Source organism: Papio anubis, chromosome 4 (assembly GCF_008728515.1).
Source record: "Papio anubis isolate 15944 chromosome 4, Panubis1.0, whole genome shotgun sequence".
Lineage (NCBI taxonomy): Eukaryota > Metazoa > Chordata > Mammalia > Primates > Cercopithecidae > Papio > Papio anubis.
The window spans coordinates 107,686,695-107,705,317 of NC_044979.1; the positions used below are offsets into that span (position 1 = coordinate 107,686,695).

Here is an 18,623-nt window from a genome sequence, read left to right on the forward strand (position 1 = left end):
GGAGGGAGGGAAAGGAAGGAGGGAGGAAAAAGAAAGAAAAAGAAAGGAAAGAAGGAAGAAAGAAAAAGAAAGAAAGAAGACAGAAAAAGAGAGAAAGAAAGAAAGAGGAAGAAAGAAAGAAAGAAAGAAAGAAAGAAAGAAAGAAAGAAAGAAAGAAAGAAAGAAAGAGAAAGAAAGAAAGAAAGAAAAATCAACAAGGTGTTTAAGGCTTTGAAGTATGATTTTTTATGCATCAGGTTATTCCATGAAACTTCTGTGCAATTGCTAGAAGCCTTTATCTAGAACCAGGAATTCTGTATGTGTTCATACCTGTCACCAAATACTGCATTAGGAAGTGTTACTGGAATGCTTGAAAGGATGTTTGAAAATTCTTGTGGGCATAGTGCAAGCAAAATAAAATATTTATTATTATATTCATCATGGAATTTAGAGTGAAACAATCCTCTAGTGGTGAGTTCAAAGAAACTCAATGCTGTCTTGCAAATAAAGCATACTCACTAATATTTTTCAATTTATCCGTTGGATGGTGAGGACCCTCTTTACACCTGGTTTATAACTTGTCTGTGATCACTTAACTGAGAGAGTGCAAATTAGGGAAGGCAATCACCAGGATTCTCAAGGGTCGACAATCGACCTACTCTTCCATTAAATCTACTTACTTTAGCTTTATGCAGATTTACCTTCCCTGAATATTTTTCCTCAGCTTTTATCATGAGTCATTTCAAGAAGCTATTAATATTATATGGCAATTGCTTGGGGATTGGTTGTCACTTTTTAAACTGTGGTCATCAGGTATCTTCCTTTCAGAAATCTTTTTACAAAATTAGTAATTAAAAAAAACTTCAGTATCTTCTAAGAATTAATATGATTTCACCTTTTCAAATTTCAAGAGCTATATATCCTGTGTTTTCTTTTTTTTCTGTGAGGCAGTTCTGAAGCAAATTGTTGCTTAAACTGTATTAACATGCATGGCACTTTGTTTTATTCTTTCTTTACAATTGTTTGCTTAGTTCTAGTTTATTCACTTTGTTTCCTGTTTTTTGGCCTCAATAAGGAGCTTAAGGCTGTTTGAGATCTGAGTCAATATTTGTGCTTTTGACTTATCCTTTGTCACAAGATGACCCACACAGCTCCAAACATCATGCCCCTCAAACATTCAAAAACAGGAAGCAGAAGGTGGTGTGGGACAGACGTTCTCCCTGAGTGCCTCTCTCAGAAGACTCCCCAGTGTATTTCCTATAAATATCATTGACCATAGCTGGATCACACTACCACACTATCTGTAAGGAAGGATGGAGGTATGAGTATTGGATTTTCTAGGTTTCTGTAGTGGGAAGCAGGCAAGAGAGAAGAAGGTTGAGATATACTTTCAGGTATTCAATCAACTTGTTTCTCCCCAAATGGGACAAATCAAATCATGGTAATTGAACACAAAAATTATTTATAATGATTTCCATAATTGTGTTGGTTGATTATTTAAGTTACTATCTACACACACACACACTCATATTCACATGCATACACCCAAGAAAAAGATTTAATGAGATACCTATGTGTGTGTGTGTGTTGTATATGTGTATGTGTATGTATGCATGATTCCTATGCAATGAAAAATTGGAAATGCATCATAATGAGATGTTAAGAGACACTGTTCACCTTAAATTAAAACCTAAGAAGCTATTTCTGCAAATTTTCAAAATTTTGTATGAGAAAAAAGTGCATTGTATGCCCTCATGATAGTATATTATGTATTGTGTACATAACCAGCAATCTACCAGTTTAAAACTTATTATGTGACTGTTTTTATTTAGATGATGTTTTGCATACTATTAGAGATGAAGACTTCAAAATACTGGAGCAAAGGCAACTAGTATTATCGGAAAAAGAAGCACAAGCACTGTGCAAGGAATATGAAAATGAAAACTATTTTAATAAACTTATAGAAAACATGACCAGGTAGAATTCAAGATTTAGAAAACTCAGTCTGATTTATTTTTGAATCATGTAAACTTTCTCCTAAGTCTGGTTTCTATTTAAGCTGCCAAACTCCTCAAGTCTGTAAACACGTTCTGAGTTTACTTCTCTACCAGTCCTGCTCCCATCCCAATCCTCTGCTCACCTTCTCTAGTCTTCCAGGAATGTTACTGGAATAGTAGGAAGGTCTCAGAGGAAGTTAATGGAGTCCCGTTGAGTTGAACACTAGAAGTCCAGGGTGTACAACACTATGAAGTTTAAGCAGAGAACTGACTGACTCTCAAGAGCTTTTGTAATCTTGTAGTTAACTAGTTCTGGAAAGAATAAGTTGCTAGAAATGTGCTAGAAGAATAACTGAAATCGCAATTGAAGCAGAAATCCTGCAAGGGCATGTAAACCAGCAGGACCATGGGAATAATTAAAGAAACATCTACAAGAATCATGGCCCTCCCCTTCCTTTCCTTTCTCTGCTTCTATTTTAAAGATATGCTCTTGAAAATTTATCAGTGGAAACTAATTTCAAACCTCTGTTAAAAGATTATTTTACATGTTACATGTTTTTGATCTATTTAACAACATGCATTTGTATTGCCTATACATAATTAATTACTGAACTGCAATTCTTATTACCTCTTCTTTGTTTTCTTTTCTAATAGTGGTCCATCTCTAGCCCTTGTTTTATTGAGAGACAATGGCTTGCAATACTGGAAACAATTACTGGGACCAAGAACTGTTGAAGAAGCTGTTGAATATTTTCCAGACAGGTAGGATTCATACCATGGGTCCCTATCTGTTTTCATGGGATCCATTTTAAACACCTTTTTAGATGTAGAGTAATGGAACCACAGCTCTAGTCCAAGGGAGCTTCTCAGGAAAGCTACCTTTCCTGGTGAAGGAGTGGACTGCTTATGACTGGAGGTCCAGCCCTGTGCCAGGCTGAGGATGGCCAAGGATTTGCAAGAGACCATTGTGAGATGCTAGGCTTGGGGCCGGGAGCTAAGAGGTGTATATTTCAGTCAACAGGTCATCTCTTGGGAGAAATATCCACCCTACCCGCTATTTAGGAGAAATTCCTTTGGAAGGTTGTGGTGGCAGCTGTAGCTTCTTTAACTGATCATGAGTTTTAAGACAATGATGACTAATTGAATATGTACTCTACAATTTAGTGGGAACATTTATTGACTTAGCTTATTGATTAATGTTAGAAATCAGCTAAACTTTGTAATCAACTTGACCCCTGGCATATTACCTGGCATATAGGGGAAACTCTTTCTGCATTTTCTGAGCTTACCTGCTAGGCTTAATATCATCTGCAGGATAGAAATAGTGTCTCATGCATCTCCATATTTGGCATGAAGCTGATGGAAGCAAATTGAATTTCAATTCCCTTGAATTCTTTGTGCTGATTTTAGGCTAAGATTCAGTTCAAAGAAAGAAAGGACTCCCCTCATACCCCCTTCAAGTGTGTAAGAATATAGATGTTCTTTAAGGCACTGCAAACCTGACATACATGTTGACACAATAAATAGCAATAGTTATGAAGCCTCACTTACATGAAAGCTGAAGTGCTTTCTTTTGGGTAGGATATACTTAAATTTGGCTTGTGTTGCATGAACATGTATTGCCCCTTATTTAGCCCTACTCAGTTATGTCTTTGCTTATGTGCCAATGATTGTGAAGGATAATAAGCATAGAACCTCTGCAAGTGGTGTGAGCAGAGTGCCATGGAATCATTTAATAAAATGTGGCATAGAGTGCAATGCATGCTACCAGAGAGAAGGATTGCTATCAACACAAGGCCTGTGTCTGTAGGCACACTGGTCTAGACACTATGGCATCAAGTGTGGAGGCTCTCAGTTACTGCCCCATCTCCACCCCACTATCATACTGAAAATTGCCACAAGTTCACAATTAATCTTCATCTTTCTTTCCAATTGATCCCCACTTTTCCACTTCCCTTGGCTCCACCCAGCACTTACGGTTGCTTTAGGAATAACTCTTTCAATGGAACGTCACCCTTTTCCTGTGCCTGAATATTAGATGCTATGCTGGCGTTCTTTTACCCAAAATACGATAATTTGCATAGAAGAGAAGCACAGCAACCCCTCATTGTTACCCATTACTCCCTCTATCCCACTATTCCTCCTCTGACATTTTCCAATAATCATGTTTGACAGCGGAACAGGGGATAGGAGAATGCTCTGCATTGAGTAGAGTAAGTGCTCGGGATGGCTCTGGCTGTTTCATTCAATCATTGTGCAAATCCCTCATCCCTGGCAATCACAGAGTCCAAGGGATTAGGGCTGAAAGTATCTCCAAATCGGAGGTGTGGGAACAGCCAAGGGCAGAATGGAAACGTCAAGGTGATAAGGCAAAAAAAAAAAAAAAAAAAGCAAAAACAAACAAACAAAATCCTGAATAAGTCACTGAGACCAGAGAGGAAAGAAGAGGATCTGGAAGCTGGGGACAGAAAACCAAGTTTCCTGTGATATGAAGAATCCACATTGGTGTTAGCAGGAAGGAACATTATTCACCATAGCTAGAATTTGTTGAGTTGACTGCCCTGGACTGTTTAAAGGGAAAAAGGTGAAATGGGCAGTGAGCATCATTTGCTACTAAAATATGCATAGATAGATAGAAAGACAGATAAAAAGGACCACTGAAAAAAAAAACCAAAGAGCAACAACTGATTCAGAAGATACATACTTATTTATAGGAAAGAAAGCATAACAATAAACTGTCTAATCTAATGTGGTTGGTCTGGTATTATCAACTTCACTCTCGCCTCTTCCCACAAAGCTGTCCTGTCTACTTCTCTTTTATTGCTGTTGTTGCTCACCTGGGGGGTTCCCTTACAGTATCTTCTGGATTTATTGTTTATAATTTTGTATCTTTGGTCTAGAGTCAAATGCCATGTAATGCTTGATAATATGAAGCATTATCACATGGTGAAAGAAAATTTATTTAGAGTTCAATACACGCACCATGTATTTCAAAGGCATCATCTGATTGCATCTGCAAAATCACCTTCTGAAACAAGTTTTATTGTCATATTTATATTTGGGACAACTAAAGAACAGGGAAGTTAAGCAGCTCCCTAATATCACATAGCTAGCAAATAGTGCAACAAGGATTCTACCCTCTGAGCTTTTTCACTGCGTAGGGCATCTGTATCAGTCTGTTTTCATGCTACTATGAAGAAATACCCGAGATTTGGTAGTATAAAGAAAAGAGGTTTAATTGACTCACATTTCTGCATGGCTGGGGAAGCCTTAGGAAACTTATAATCATGGCGGAAGGCACCTCTTCACGGGGTGACAGGAGAGAGAATGAGTACCAGCAGGGGAAATACCAGGTGTTTGTAAAACCATCAGATCTTCTGAGAACTCAGTCACTAGCACGAGAACAGCGTGGGGAAAACTGCCCCATGATTCAATTAGCTCCCACTAGGTCCCGCCCATGACATGTGGGGATTTTGGGGATTACAATTCAACATGAGAATTGGATGGGAACACAGCCAAACCATATCAGCATTCATTGCTCTTTCATAGTTATCTGTCAATATTCATTGTCATGATGATTTAAATGATCACATCCTTTCTTCTTAATGACCATTACCTCCTTGAAAAGAAGTAGCATGCCCTAAGTCACCATGTACTCACTTCCTTTTGCACAGTGTCAAGATCTGGAATGATTTGCTGTTATTTGATAACTTTTGAACAACTTAGATAAATTGTGTTATATTATTCTGTTCTGTTCCAATAGCTTTTAAATCTGACTTCTTTTTCAAAGTTTATGTGCACAATTTGCGATGGACAGTTTGCCGGTCAACCAGTTGTATGGCAGTGATTCATTAGAAACCGCTGAAAGGGAAATACAGCATTTCTTTCCTCTTCAAAGCACTTTAGGCTTGATTAAACCTCATGCAACAAGTGAACAAATAGGTAAATATTTAAGAATAAAAGTCAATGTATACATTTTCTCCAAATTTTGTGAACACTTAAAAAATTTACAAGCAGAAAACCAAAACAGGAAACAGAAAATTCAAAAAAGTTGTGATGAATACGTATATCCTTCATTTAGATTCAACAATTACCTTTGTCATATTTTCTTTTGCTACCTCTCTCACCTCTCCCTCCCTCATCCTTCTCCTTGTCTTTCTCTTAATCAGAAATAGTATTGAATTTTGCTGAAGTCCTTTTCAGAATTTATGAAAATGATGAGTTAGTTTTTCCATGGATATATTGATATGGAATATCATGGTAATGATATTTCAAATATTGAACTATATCCTTCCATTCCTATATAGGTGTTGCTTAGTTATGATGCATTTTTAGATATACTTTTGGATACTATTTGCTTATATTTCACTTGTTTATTTTTTTGTATTGAGACTTGAAAGTGAGCTTGATCTCTGCTTTCCATTTTTTTGGTTTGATATCTATCAGGTTTAGAAATCGATGGAATACTTCATAAGGAATGTGAACATGTTTTTCAGTGCTCCAAAAGAGTGTAAGCAGCACTGAGATTGGTATTTGGAGGTGTGGCAAAATTTTCCTGCAAAAAATCTGGGCCTGTTTTGTTTTGTGGGATAATTATTTGATCACTTTCTCTGTTTCTTTTATGGAAATTGCTGTATTTAAGCTTTCTATCACCCTTTGAGTAAATATAGTTAAATTACATTTTCCTAGGAAGGTATCTATTCCAGCTATGTAATTTGTAAAGTAATTTCTTATCATTATTTTATATTTCCTCCATTTCAGTGATTATTTCTACTTTACCATTTTGTATTTTGCTCTCTTTCAAACAATAAAAATTTAATTTATTCATGAGTTCTATGTTTTTCTCTTTTCTAACTACTATTTTTGGCTTTATCTTCATGATTTTCTTCCTTCTATTTCCTAGTTGTTTTTTCTTATGTTCTTCTTCTTATGTTCTTTTTGAGTTGAATATTAAACTTATTTATTTTCAACTTTTAATTTTTATTGATAATAATTTTTAAAGTTATACATTTTCATTTGATTACTGCTTTAATTATAGCCCACAGGTTCTAATGCATAGTGTTTTCATTATCTTTATTGATTATTGATAATTAATTACTGAAATTTTGTAATTTTGGTTTATATTTTCCCTCGGGCCTTAGAGTTATTCAACAAATAAATTTATTTTAAAGAGATTTTTTTTAATTCTGGTAGAAGAAAAAGCTTGCATTTTTTGGAAATTATCATGATATTGTTGAACTACCATATGGCAAACTTTTGTGAAGATTCTACGTGTATGAGGAGAAAAAATATTATCACCGGTATCATGGTGAAAAGTTTAAATATAAGATAAAACCAGCCTTACCGTTTGATTCATCTTGATTTATTTTTTTTCCCAACTTGATCTGTCTTGAATTTGCAGGATCTGTCAGAAACTAGAGGTGTGAGTCACCTGTTTTCAGTATATTGTTGGCTGTATTTCCTGTATTTTCTGATTAATAATGGTGGTGGCCATGTTATTTGATACCTAGATATTTAAAACTATTCATGGTAAATTTAGTTTTTAGCATTAAACAAAGCTCTTATTTGTCTCATTTAATGCGTTGGGGCCTGAATTCTGTATTGTTTGCTATCAAGACCACACGCCCTGCTTTCTTATCATTTGCATTTGCCTTATACATTTTTGCCTATTTATTTATTTTTAACCTTTTTGAATCACTTTTTTTTAGGCTTGTCTCACACATGAAATCCATAAAGACGGATTTGTATTCATGACTTTCTCTCAAAATATATGTTAAACAGCCAAATTTACTGTAATAAAACAGTACACAACTTGTGTATTTTTAATTTTTTAAATTGAAACATAATTGTCCATATTCATGGGGTACCTTATGATGTTTTGATACATGTACATATTGTGTAATAATCAAATCAGGGTATGTAGCATACCCATTGCCTCATAACTTTATCATTTCTTTGTGGTGAGAACATTCAAAATCTCCTCTTCTACCAATTTGAAATATGCAATGCAATATTATTAACTATAGTTACCCTACTATGCAGTAGAACACCAGAACTTGTACCCATAGACTGATCTCTCCCAACTTCTCCCTCCCCCATACCCTCCCCACTTCTAGAAAGCACCATTCTGCTCTCTACTTCTAGGAGATGAACTTCTTTAGGTTCCACATATGAGTGAAATCATGCAGTATATGTCTTTTCTGTGCCTTGCTTATTTCACTTAAGATAATGTCCTCTAGGTTCTTCGATGTTACCACAAATGACAGGATTTCATTACTTTTTATAGCTGAATAATATTCCATTATGTATATATATCACACTTTCGTCATCCATTCATCCATCAGTGAACACTTAGGTTAGTTCCAAATCTTGGCTATTGTGGATAATGCTGCAGTAAACATGTGAGTACAGATATTTCTTCAATGTACTGATTTTATTTCCTTTGGATATATACCCATAGTGGCATTGCTGGATCATATATGGTAGTTCTATTTTTAATTTTTTAAGAGATGTTGAGCCTTTTTTCATATATGTGTTAGTCATTGTATGTCCAACAGATTTCTTCTGAGAAATGTCCATTCAGGTTTTCACCCATTTTTAAATCAGAATCCTTTTTTCTGGCTTTTGTTTGTTTGCTATTGAGTTGAGTTCCTTATATATGCTGTATATTAACCCTTTGTCAGATGCATAGCTTGAAAATATTTTCTTGAATTCTGTAGGTTGTATCTTCACTCTGTTGATTTTTTTCTTCACTAGGGAGAATTTAGTTTGATATAATACCATTTGTCTGGTTTTGCTTTTGTTGCCTGTGCTTTTGAGGTCTTATAAAAAAAATCACTGCCAAGACCAATGCTATGAAGCATTTCACCTATATTTTCTTCTAGTAGTTTTATTGTTTTAGATCTTACAGGGAAAAAAAATTTAGTAGGTGAGATAAATTCACATAATATATTTATTTTATGTTAATAATATGTTTAGTTTCAAACATCTTATTATTTTAAGTTATATTTACATGTTATTTTTTCATTTACTGATGTTCTTCTCTGTGTGGTCTTTTACATTTTCTTTTGTGTTTGAGAAATTTATTTGTTCTGGAAGCTATTTTTATTGTAATATCTACCAGGATTGTCCAAGGGAAAGAATATAGTCATGGGTTCTCAGTTTCTGTTTCCGATCGGGCCAGTAAAGCCCATTCCTCATCTTTCTTTTCTGGTTATCACTAGAGACGGAAATAAAAAACCATGGCTTCAGGCCGCTAAAAGCCTAAAACAAAAACACAGCAACAATAAAAAATGTGGGATGGATATTTGTTTTCTCTGCTTTAAATGATACCCTTTTACCTTTGTGACAATTAGGTACTTAATCTTTCTCTTTTCTTGAGCTATTCTCCTATTTTTTGAACTTGTGTTAAATGTTAAATGTACTTTGTTAGAAAACATATTATTTACATATATGCTGGATAAAAATAATCCTAGGCTCACATTTTTTTCTTGGAGTTTCTTGACAGGGTATCTCTATTCTTGTTTCCTGCATTTCTTTCAAGAAGCGTGGTGCCATATTGACTTTTGTTTCATTGTAAGTAATATGGTGTTTTCCCAGAAGAAGGGATGAATTTTTGTTTGTTTCTCAAGGCTAGTAGTTTTACTAACATATGTCTGAGATTTGACCACTCTTGGTTTATTTTTCCAGATACATGTTAGTCTTTTTTGCTGTCTAGATTCTTATCCTCTCTTATTTCAAGATGGTTTTCCTGCCTTATAGTTTTAAATATTAGTTCTGTTCCACGGTTCTTTTCTTTTTTTCTTTAGGGATTTCACCAACTGGAACTAACAGGGGATTCTTTTGAAGTTTCTGATTGTTTAGATTGACTTACCCAGTTTTTAGTTAAAAGTATTCTCTTTTGGTAAGATGAAGTCAAATTTCTTAACTAAATGTAGTAATGTATAGTATTTAATTATATATATACACAGATATGTACACACACACCCCTACATACACACACGTGTAGACATACTTATCTTTGCCTAACTTCTGTATCTATCGCTTTTCCTATTGACTTCTCTTTCTTTATTTTGCTATCCCTTACTTGGCTGTTTTTACTTCTGTTATCTATGTCCTTCTCTGTGTTTTAAGTTAGACACCTAGTTTATTTCTGTTATTTTATCTTTGTCTTTCGTGAGTGCAGCTTTTATTTCACATCTACTTATTGCTTGGCCATTTCTAGTTTTGAGTTTGAAGTTCTGATTTATGATTTTTTTAATGTTCAAACTGCTTAATTCACATTAGGGTGTCGTGTTACAGTTTGGGGGGTATTTGTCATCCTTCTGCTGGCTTTCTTCCTCCCTCTCTTCCTTCTTCATTCTCTTTCTTTTATTTCTTTCTTTAGCAGGGGAAGATATTTTTTAAATAGTAATTTTAAAAGTAATTTTAATTTTATCTTTTTTAATTGTTCAGTAAAGATTAATAAGGTTTGGGTTAGCTCATTTCATTTCTCAGGTCAGATTTTCTCTTGGTTTTTTATTAATATAATTAGGTAGTTTCTTAATAGGTAGGGCCTTTGCAGGGGGTGAATCTGTCTCACTACCTACAGTACTCTCTGTTTATCTTGAATGTTACCCTGAGCCACTTGCTGTCTTTATCTAAGAACATTACTGGGTATATACCCAAAGGATTATAAATCATGCTACTATAAAGACACATGCACATGTATGTTTATTGTGGCACTATTCACAATAGCAAAGACTTGGAACCAACCCAAATGTCCATCAATGATAGACTGGATTAAGAAAATGTGGCACATATACACCATGGAATACTACACAGCCATAAAAAAGGATGAGTTCATGTCCTTTGTAGGGACATGGATGAAGCTGGAAACCATCATTCTCAGCAAACTGTCACAAGGACAGAAAACCAAACAACACCGCATGTTCTCACTCATAGGTGGGAATTGAACAATGAGAACACTTGGACAGAGGAAGGGGAACATCACACACCAGGGCCTGTTGTGGGGTGGGGGGAGTGGGGAGGGATAGCATTAAGAAATATTCCTAATGTAAATGATGAGTTAATGGGTGCAGCACACCGACATGGCACATGTATACATATGTAACAAACCTGCATGTTGTGCACATGTACCCTAGAACTTAAAGTATTGAAAAAGAAAAAAAAAAAAAAAAGAACTGTAAGAGACTTTTGTTTTCCAATGTGACTCCTTTTACCAGGAAGTATTGATTTCCAAAAACTGCATTAGTCTTCAAATACCTTGCTTGCAATGCCACAATCACCCACTCCTACACTAATTCATTCTTCATGTGCAAAGGAAATTATCATTTTAGAGCACAGATCTGAATATGTTATTGCTTAGAATGCTTTAAATGTTCCTTGTTGTTTTTAGAGGAAAGTCTAGATTTCTTCACAGGGCATAATTATTGATAATCTTTCTTCTACTTACTTGGCCAACTTCATCTCCAGTATATTTTCACCCAGTCACTTCTTCCTGCCCTCTGCCCTTGGCATACATTACTCACTCTGCCTGCAATATACTTTCCTTACTTGTCCACTTGGTGATCACACCTTATTTTTTCCATGCTTAACACAAAGGTCAGTGTCTCTGTGAAGTCATGCCTGACCTCTCCAGAGAAAGTTAAATGTTTTCTCACCTGCGGTCCTGGGGACCTTATATATTACTCTATAATAATGATCACTTTCTCATGATATCTTTATAGGCCTTGCTCTCTGTTGAGACAATTAGTCTCTGAGGAAAGGTTTATGTTTTCTTCCCTTTCATTTCTGCAGTGCCTGTCTTAGGGCAGATCCTGGCCACCTCCCTTCCAGCAGGAGAAGTCCAGCCTTCTCCAGGCTGTCTGTTGGTTTTAATCATATTGCCTTTAGCTCCCAGACCACTCTGTGTGTTTTTGATCCAGAGCAAAGAAGAGGCCGTTTTACCAGAAAGCTCCCAGTTTCTCAGCTGGTTCACCTGTGTCTCTAGTATGTAGCCCTCAAAACTTAGGCTGCTGGTGAGATTTTGACATTTGCTTTGTTTAATTCCCTTAAGGTTTCTGATTCTTCAGGCAGAAGAGTTCAGATTGGCTTTATCCTTCAATCCATATCTAGCAAGAAATTCCTTGGCATTTGTAGCATGAAAGTGAAAATACATCTTTATTCTTAGCATGAGAGCATGTCCCTTCCCCTTCCCCCTTCTACTCTTGTGGTCTACTAGGTGTTTCAGGTGGTTTCTGGAAAGGTGAACCTCAGAGACTAGAAAATCTATGCTAACATACTAAGGTTCTGAATGTCAATTTGGTGCTTTGGAATTTTAATTTAGTTTAGCAGAGTTTTGCCGTGTTAAACCACAACATGCAAGTTAAACTATCATTTTCCGTAGTTATTTCAGTCTACTTGAATATGAAGGAAAAGTGAAGCAATCTGCAATATTATCAAATATCTGTTTTTCCTAGAGAAGATTCTGAATATGATTAAGGAGGCTGGATTTGATCTGACACAGGTGAAGAAAATGTCCCTAACTCCTGAGCAAATAGAGAACATTTATCCAAAAATAACAGGAAAAGACTTTTATAAAGATTTACTGGAAATGTTATCTGAGTAAGTTTCTGATACGTAATTATTTGCATCATAAAAGTGGTAAATGTTCATTATAGAAACTTTGAAAAATGCAAAAATTAATTGAAACATTTCATCTAATCTCATTCATGAGAAGACATTCTGCTAACATTCACGGTTCATCCTTTGTCTATTTCCTTACCTCTCTCCCTATCTTCCTTTCTCTCCCTCCTTTTGTCTCTCCTCGCCCCCTTGCTTCCTTCCTTCCTTCCTTCTTTCCTTCCCTCCCTCCCTCCCTCCCTTCCTTCCTTCCTTCTTTCTAGTTTCTCTAGGTCTTCGCATTAGATATACAGAGGCTGGCTCAGTTCAAACCCCTGCTTTGCCAACATACTTAATTGTTGCCTGAGTTTCCTTATCTGGGGATAATAATAGTATCTATCTAATAGGCTTGTTGGGAGGGCTACATAATTTATGTGTTGAAAGTACCTAGAACAGTGCATGACAGATATTAAACACTTGATAAATACTAGTTATGATTATTCACATCTTTTTTTACATGTGTTGATACCTTGTCATGTGTTGATACCTTTTACATGTGTTGATATCTTGTCTCTATGTATCGTAATAACATAAAGATTACGATAAGAAATACACTCCTTTAAAACTTCTTTCTACATGATACATCTGTTCCTGACAACACATACTTTTATAACCACCGCATAGAAATTAAAGGCTAACAATTATTGTTTCCTTAATTCCAGGCCTTGTGATGAGCTGTACACACTTTATTTCGTTTGACTCTTATAGTAACAACTCTATGAAGTAGTTTTACTAGAATTTCCACTTTGATTTTGAGAGGACAGAGGCCCAGGGCTAGAAGTTGTCCACAGTCACAAAACTCATGTTTCGCTGGGTCCTGAACCCAGGGAGTCTCTGCTTTTAACTGCTGCTTTCCAAAACTATTGTTTACACAGAGTTCATAATTATGTGAACATCATTATCGATTTACTGTGAGTTAAATGTCTTTTCTATTTTATATATATTAAACATCAAAAATTTTCTATACAGTCATGCTTTGCAGTTCAATATTTCAGTCAATCATGAATTACATGTACAGCAGTGGTCCCATAAGATTATAATGGAGCTGAAAAATTCCTATTGCCTTAGTGATATCATGATCATTGTAATGCAATGCATTACCATTTCTGTTCATATATGTTTAGATACACAAATAACACTGTGTTACAGTTGCCTACAGTATTCAGTATAGTAACATGCTATACAGGTTTATAGCCCAGGACCCATATAGATAGCCTAGGTGCGTAAGAGGCTATTCTATCTAGGTTTCTGTAAGTATATTCTATGATGTTTGCACTACAATGAAATAACTTAATGTCACATTTCTCAGAATGTATCTCCATTATTAAGAGGTACGTGACTGTACATATACACACACATGCACACACACACATATGTATAAAATACGTATAAGAAATTTAATTGCACATTTTCCCTTTTTTCCATTCTTGACCATTTGTCAATGAGCTTAGGAAGGCAGAATTTATAAAGTTAACAAAACTTAATGGAATATATGTGCTATTTAGATATAAATAGTAAGCAGAAGCCTAAGGCTGCACCATGAAAGCTTAGAAAACTAACTTTTGTACTCATTGCAGGTTGCATTTTCTGGGAAACTGGAAGAGTTTCTTATTCAGGCTATTGAATAAGGATGCAACGAAGAAGAGAGGGCAAAGAAGCAGGATGGGGATGAGGGCAAGTCAAGATGTAGTGCAGGCCAGACAACAGCCTCTGCTAACCACAGCTAGATTGGTCTATCAGAGTTGTCCAGTATTGGTTGAGATGACCAGGCTGTTGTACGCACATATCACTCAGTTACTTGAAGGTAGGCCATCCTGGCATTGAGGGTGGCCTGAGCAAGGTGGCTGTCTGAACTGGAGGTAATCCCTGAAGGGGTCAGAGGCTGCAGGACAACCATAAAGTAACAAGTCCTGAATCCATGACAATGTCTCTATTTACAAACCTCATAGTAGCAAAATAATAAGACTTCATTGACAAATATTGTGTAGAATGAAATTACAGCACTCACCTAGCATATAAACCTATTAGAAGAGGGAGAAATGAAAAAAAGGAAGTATATGATTGCACTGATAAGGACAAAGAATAAAGGGGAGCTCCCTGGCCCAGGGTGCAGTGGTCTGTCTTTAGCCTTGTTTGCAAACTTGTTGCAGTGTCAACAGTTTTCAGTAGGCTGGGTCTTCTGAAAGCACCGTTCTTTGCAGAGGTCCATCTATGGTCATGATTCTGACCAAGTGGAATGCTGTTGCCGAATGGAGACGATTGATGGGTCCCACAGACCCAGAAGAAGCAAAAGTACTTTCCCCTGACTCCATCCGAGCCCGGTTTGGAATAAGTAAGTTGAAAAACGTTGTCCATGGAGCATCTAATGCCTATGAAGCAAAAGAAGTTATTAATAGACTCTTTGAGAATCCTGAGGAAAACTAAAGTATATACTGTGAAGTACGTACCTGTTTAATTATTATTTTATTTTATTTGCTTGTTGCAGTGACTGAGGCTAGGACAAACCTGTCCTAAAAAGAGAAGAACTTTTCCCAAATTCCTGAATCAAACTTTACTTCCTGTGAGACACACTGTTCTATTGCATAGTAGCTGCACAGCCTCAAACCTGAGCCTTGTAGATGCTGATGACCTTGGGGATTCTGGTTGCTTGTAACCAGGCGGAGGATGCTGCATCCAGGCTGCAGGGATGGAGACAACAGGGCAAGCAATGCACCCATTGGTTCGCACACCTTGGTCTTGAGCTGTGGTGTCATCTACTATGACATAAAAAGCCTCATGCAGTCCCTCTACTCAACTCTTTTCCACTTCTCCGCTTTGAATGGCCAAAGTTTCTTCTTTTTATGTTTATTTGTTCTAAAAAAAAATTACAGGTTTGTTACATAGGTATATGTGTGCCACGGTGGTTTCCTGCACCTATTGACCCATCCTCTAAGATCCTTCCCCTCGCTCTCCACCCCCCAACAGGCCCTGCTATATGTTGTTCCCCTCTCTGTGTCCATGCGTTCTCAATGTTCAACTCACACTTATGAGTGAGAACATGTAGTGCTTGGTTTTCTGTTCTGGTGTTAGTTTGCTGAGGATGGTGACTTCCAGTTTCATCCATGTCCCTGAAAAGGACATGATCCTTTGGATGGCTGCATAGTATTTCATGTACCAAATTTTCTTTATCTAGTCTATCGCTGATGGGTATTTGGGTTGGTTCCATGTCTTTGCTAGTGTAACTATTGCTGCAATAAACATACATGTGCATGTGTCTTTATAGTAGAATGATTTATATTCCTTTGGGTATATACGCAGTAATGAAATTGTTGGGTCAAATGGTGTCTCTGGTTCTAGATCCTTGAGGAATCACCACATTGTCTTCCATAATGATTGAACTAATTTACATTCCCACCAACAGTGTAAAAGTGTTACTATTTCTCCACAGCCCCACCAGCATCTATTATTCCTGACTTTTTAGTAATTACCTGAATGGCCAAAGTTTCAGTGTACAGTGTACAATGATTGTACAGTGTACAGTGATGGAAAAACCCACAGTCACCTTGGGCTGGTAGGAATATAAAATGGTGCGTCTTCTGGATAATTGTTTGGCAGTTTCTTAAAAGGTTAAACATGGAATCATTATTTAACCTATCAATTATATTCTTAGGTGCATTCCCAAGAGAACTGAAAACAGGGACTCAAACATATACTTGTACAGTAATGTTTATAGAAAAATGATTCACAAGAGCCAAAAGGAAGAAATCACCCAAGTGTCCATTAACAGAACAATGAACAAAGTTTGGTATAAAGATACAATGGAATATTATTTAGCTATTAAAAGGAGTAAAGTATTGATGCATACTGCAACATGGATGAATCTCAAAAAAATTTTGCTAAATGAAGTGTTAGACACAGAATAACACATATTGCATGTTACCACTTATATGAGGTACCTAAAATAGGCAATTATAGAGATAAAAAGTAAATTATAGCTTGGGGCTGAAGGAAGGGTGAAATTGTAAGTTATTGCTTAATGGGTACAGAGTCTTTTTTAAAGAAGTTGACAAAATATTTTGGAAATTGTTTGTGGTGATGTTTGCAAACCATGTAAATGTCATTAATACCATTGATTTGTACACTTAAATGGTTGCAATGGCAAATTTAATACACACACCCCCGACATATTGCCACGATAAAAAAAAAATAGTAACAAAAATAGTGAAATAAGGAAGAATTATTTCAGACAAGCACAAAAAGCTCTTGCAAGAGAACTCTTCAACGCCCGCCCCAAAATGATATAAAATTTAGTGTTACATTTTTAAAAGAAAATGCATGTAATGCTAACATCGAAATCTTTAATTAAAAGTAAGCCTTTATGGTGGGAGTGTAAATTAGTTCAACCATTGTGGAAGACAGTGTGCTGATTTCTCGAAGACCTGGAACCAGAAATACCATTTGACCCAGCAATCCCATTACTGGATATATACCCAAAGGAATATAAATCCTTCTATTATAGAGATACATGCACACATATATTCATGGCAGAACTATTTACAATAACAAATATATGGAATCAGTCTAAATGCCCATCAATGATAGACTGGATAAAGAAAATGTGGTACATATATGGCATGGAATACTATGCAGCCATAAAAGGGAATGAGATCATGTCCTTTGCAGGGACATGGTTGGAGTTGGAAGCCATTATCCTCAGCAAACTAATGCAGGAACAGAAAACCAAACACTGCATGTTCTCACTTATAAATGGGAGCTGAATGATGAGAACACATGGACACGTGGGGGGAACAACACACACTAGAGCCTGTCGGTGGGGGCTGGAGGGAGAGCATCAGAAAGAATAGCTAATGGATGCTGGGCTTAACACCTAGGTGATGGGATGATCTGTGCAGCAAACTACCCTGGCACACATTTACCTATGTAACAAACCTGCACATCCTGTAGACGTACCCCTGAACTTAAAATAAAGTTGAAGAAAAATAAGTAAGCCTTTAATAAAGTTCTTAAACAGATAGTAAATAAAGGAAATTTTGTTTCAAACAAAGTATAACAATAACAAAACTCCCTAAACCCTTTCTTGGGCATCTCTGACCTGAGAGTCCTGCTGAACGCCCAGCTGCTCTCCCAGGCCACCCCACAACCCCCGCCTTTACACTGCAGCCTGTCCATCATGTTCAGAAGACGCTGCACAATCAGTCCTGGCATTTTTCTCAGCCCCTTCCTATTCTCTTCTTAACCTTTGGTTCAACCAGCAATTCTTAATCCTTGAACGGGTTGGGTAGAAAGCTTACGCACAAGTTAATATTTTTAACCCTGTCACAAATGTTTGTTCATTAACTCATTGCTCTGTAAATGTTTGATGACTGCTTACTTGCTCAGTCAGACTGTCTATAGGTAAAGGTTAAGGCCCATCTCCCAGTTCTGTGATTTGTGTGCAACACTTCAATATGGAAATTGGTAACTGCTGAAAGATTAGTGTATAGCACTGTCATTTATTTTGTTAAGTGCATTATTTCTTTTCCTAGAAGTTTGAGAAGATAATACACAAGTTCACATCAATATGTAACCATTTGGCACAGCTTCCTGGGAGGAATAATAAGAAAAACATGCTTTGGAGGAAAACTCATCTCAAGATACAAAAATGAATGGCTATGCATAATAAGAATAAAAATGTATTCCCCAAACAAATCTTAATGTTTATTTTTACCCGATCTTCCAGAAAAGATTTAAGGTATATAAATGCACACAATATACAACTAGATAATTGAGGGAGGAACATGGAATGTGGGGAAGAAGAGAGTAGGAGAGATCAAATAAAGCCAGGAGTGGAGTTAAATACAAATGCACACTGCCTAATGTATATTTAAAATTGGTCAAAGTTTTGACTCTGAATTTTCTTGCAGAAAATGAGGAAAGGATGACATGTAGATTTATATAGTTTGCAAACTGTAGTACAGTCCAACAGTCCAGGCAGTGTACCTAACT

The 18,623-nt window shown here is 36.3% G+C and overlaps 1 protein-coding gene across 7 annotated transcripts in view; it reads left to right on the plus strand.

Moving 5' to 3' along the window:
- The window catches only part of NME8 (NME/NM23 family member 8), a 55,823-nt gene extending 37,501 nt beyond the window's left edge, over positions 1-18,322 (plus strand). For 5 of the 7 annotated variants that reach the window (XM_017956770.3, XM_009203082.3, XM_003896090.4 and 2 more), the window contains 6 exons: positions 1,812-1,956; positions 2,631-2,738; positions 5,767-5,918; positions 12,437-12,581; positions 14,840-15,077; positions 18,164-18,322. In XM_017956770.3, coding sequence (XP_017812259.2) covers positions 1,812-1,956; positions 2,631-2,738; positions 5,767-5,918; positions 12,437-12,581; positions 14,840-15,062 — 773 coding nt within the window. In that variant the 3' untranslated portion in view covers positions 15,063-15,077; positions 18,164-18,322. Of the gene's footprint in view, positions 1-1,811; positions 1,957-2,630; positions 2,739-5,766; positions 5,919-12,436; positions 12,582-14,839; positions 15,078-15,123; positions 15,465-18,163 lie in introns of those variants that run through there. The other 2 variants (XM_009203085.3, XM_009203084.3) reach the window with 2 other exon arrangements.
- Positions 18,323-18,623: the final 301 nt, after the last annotated feature.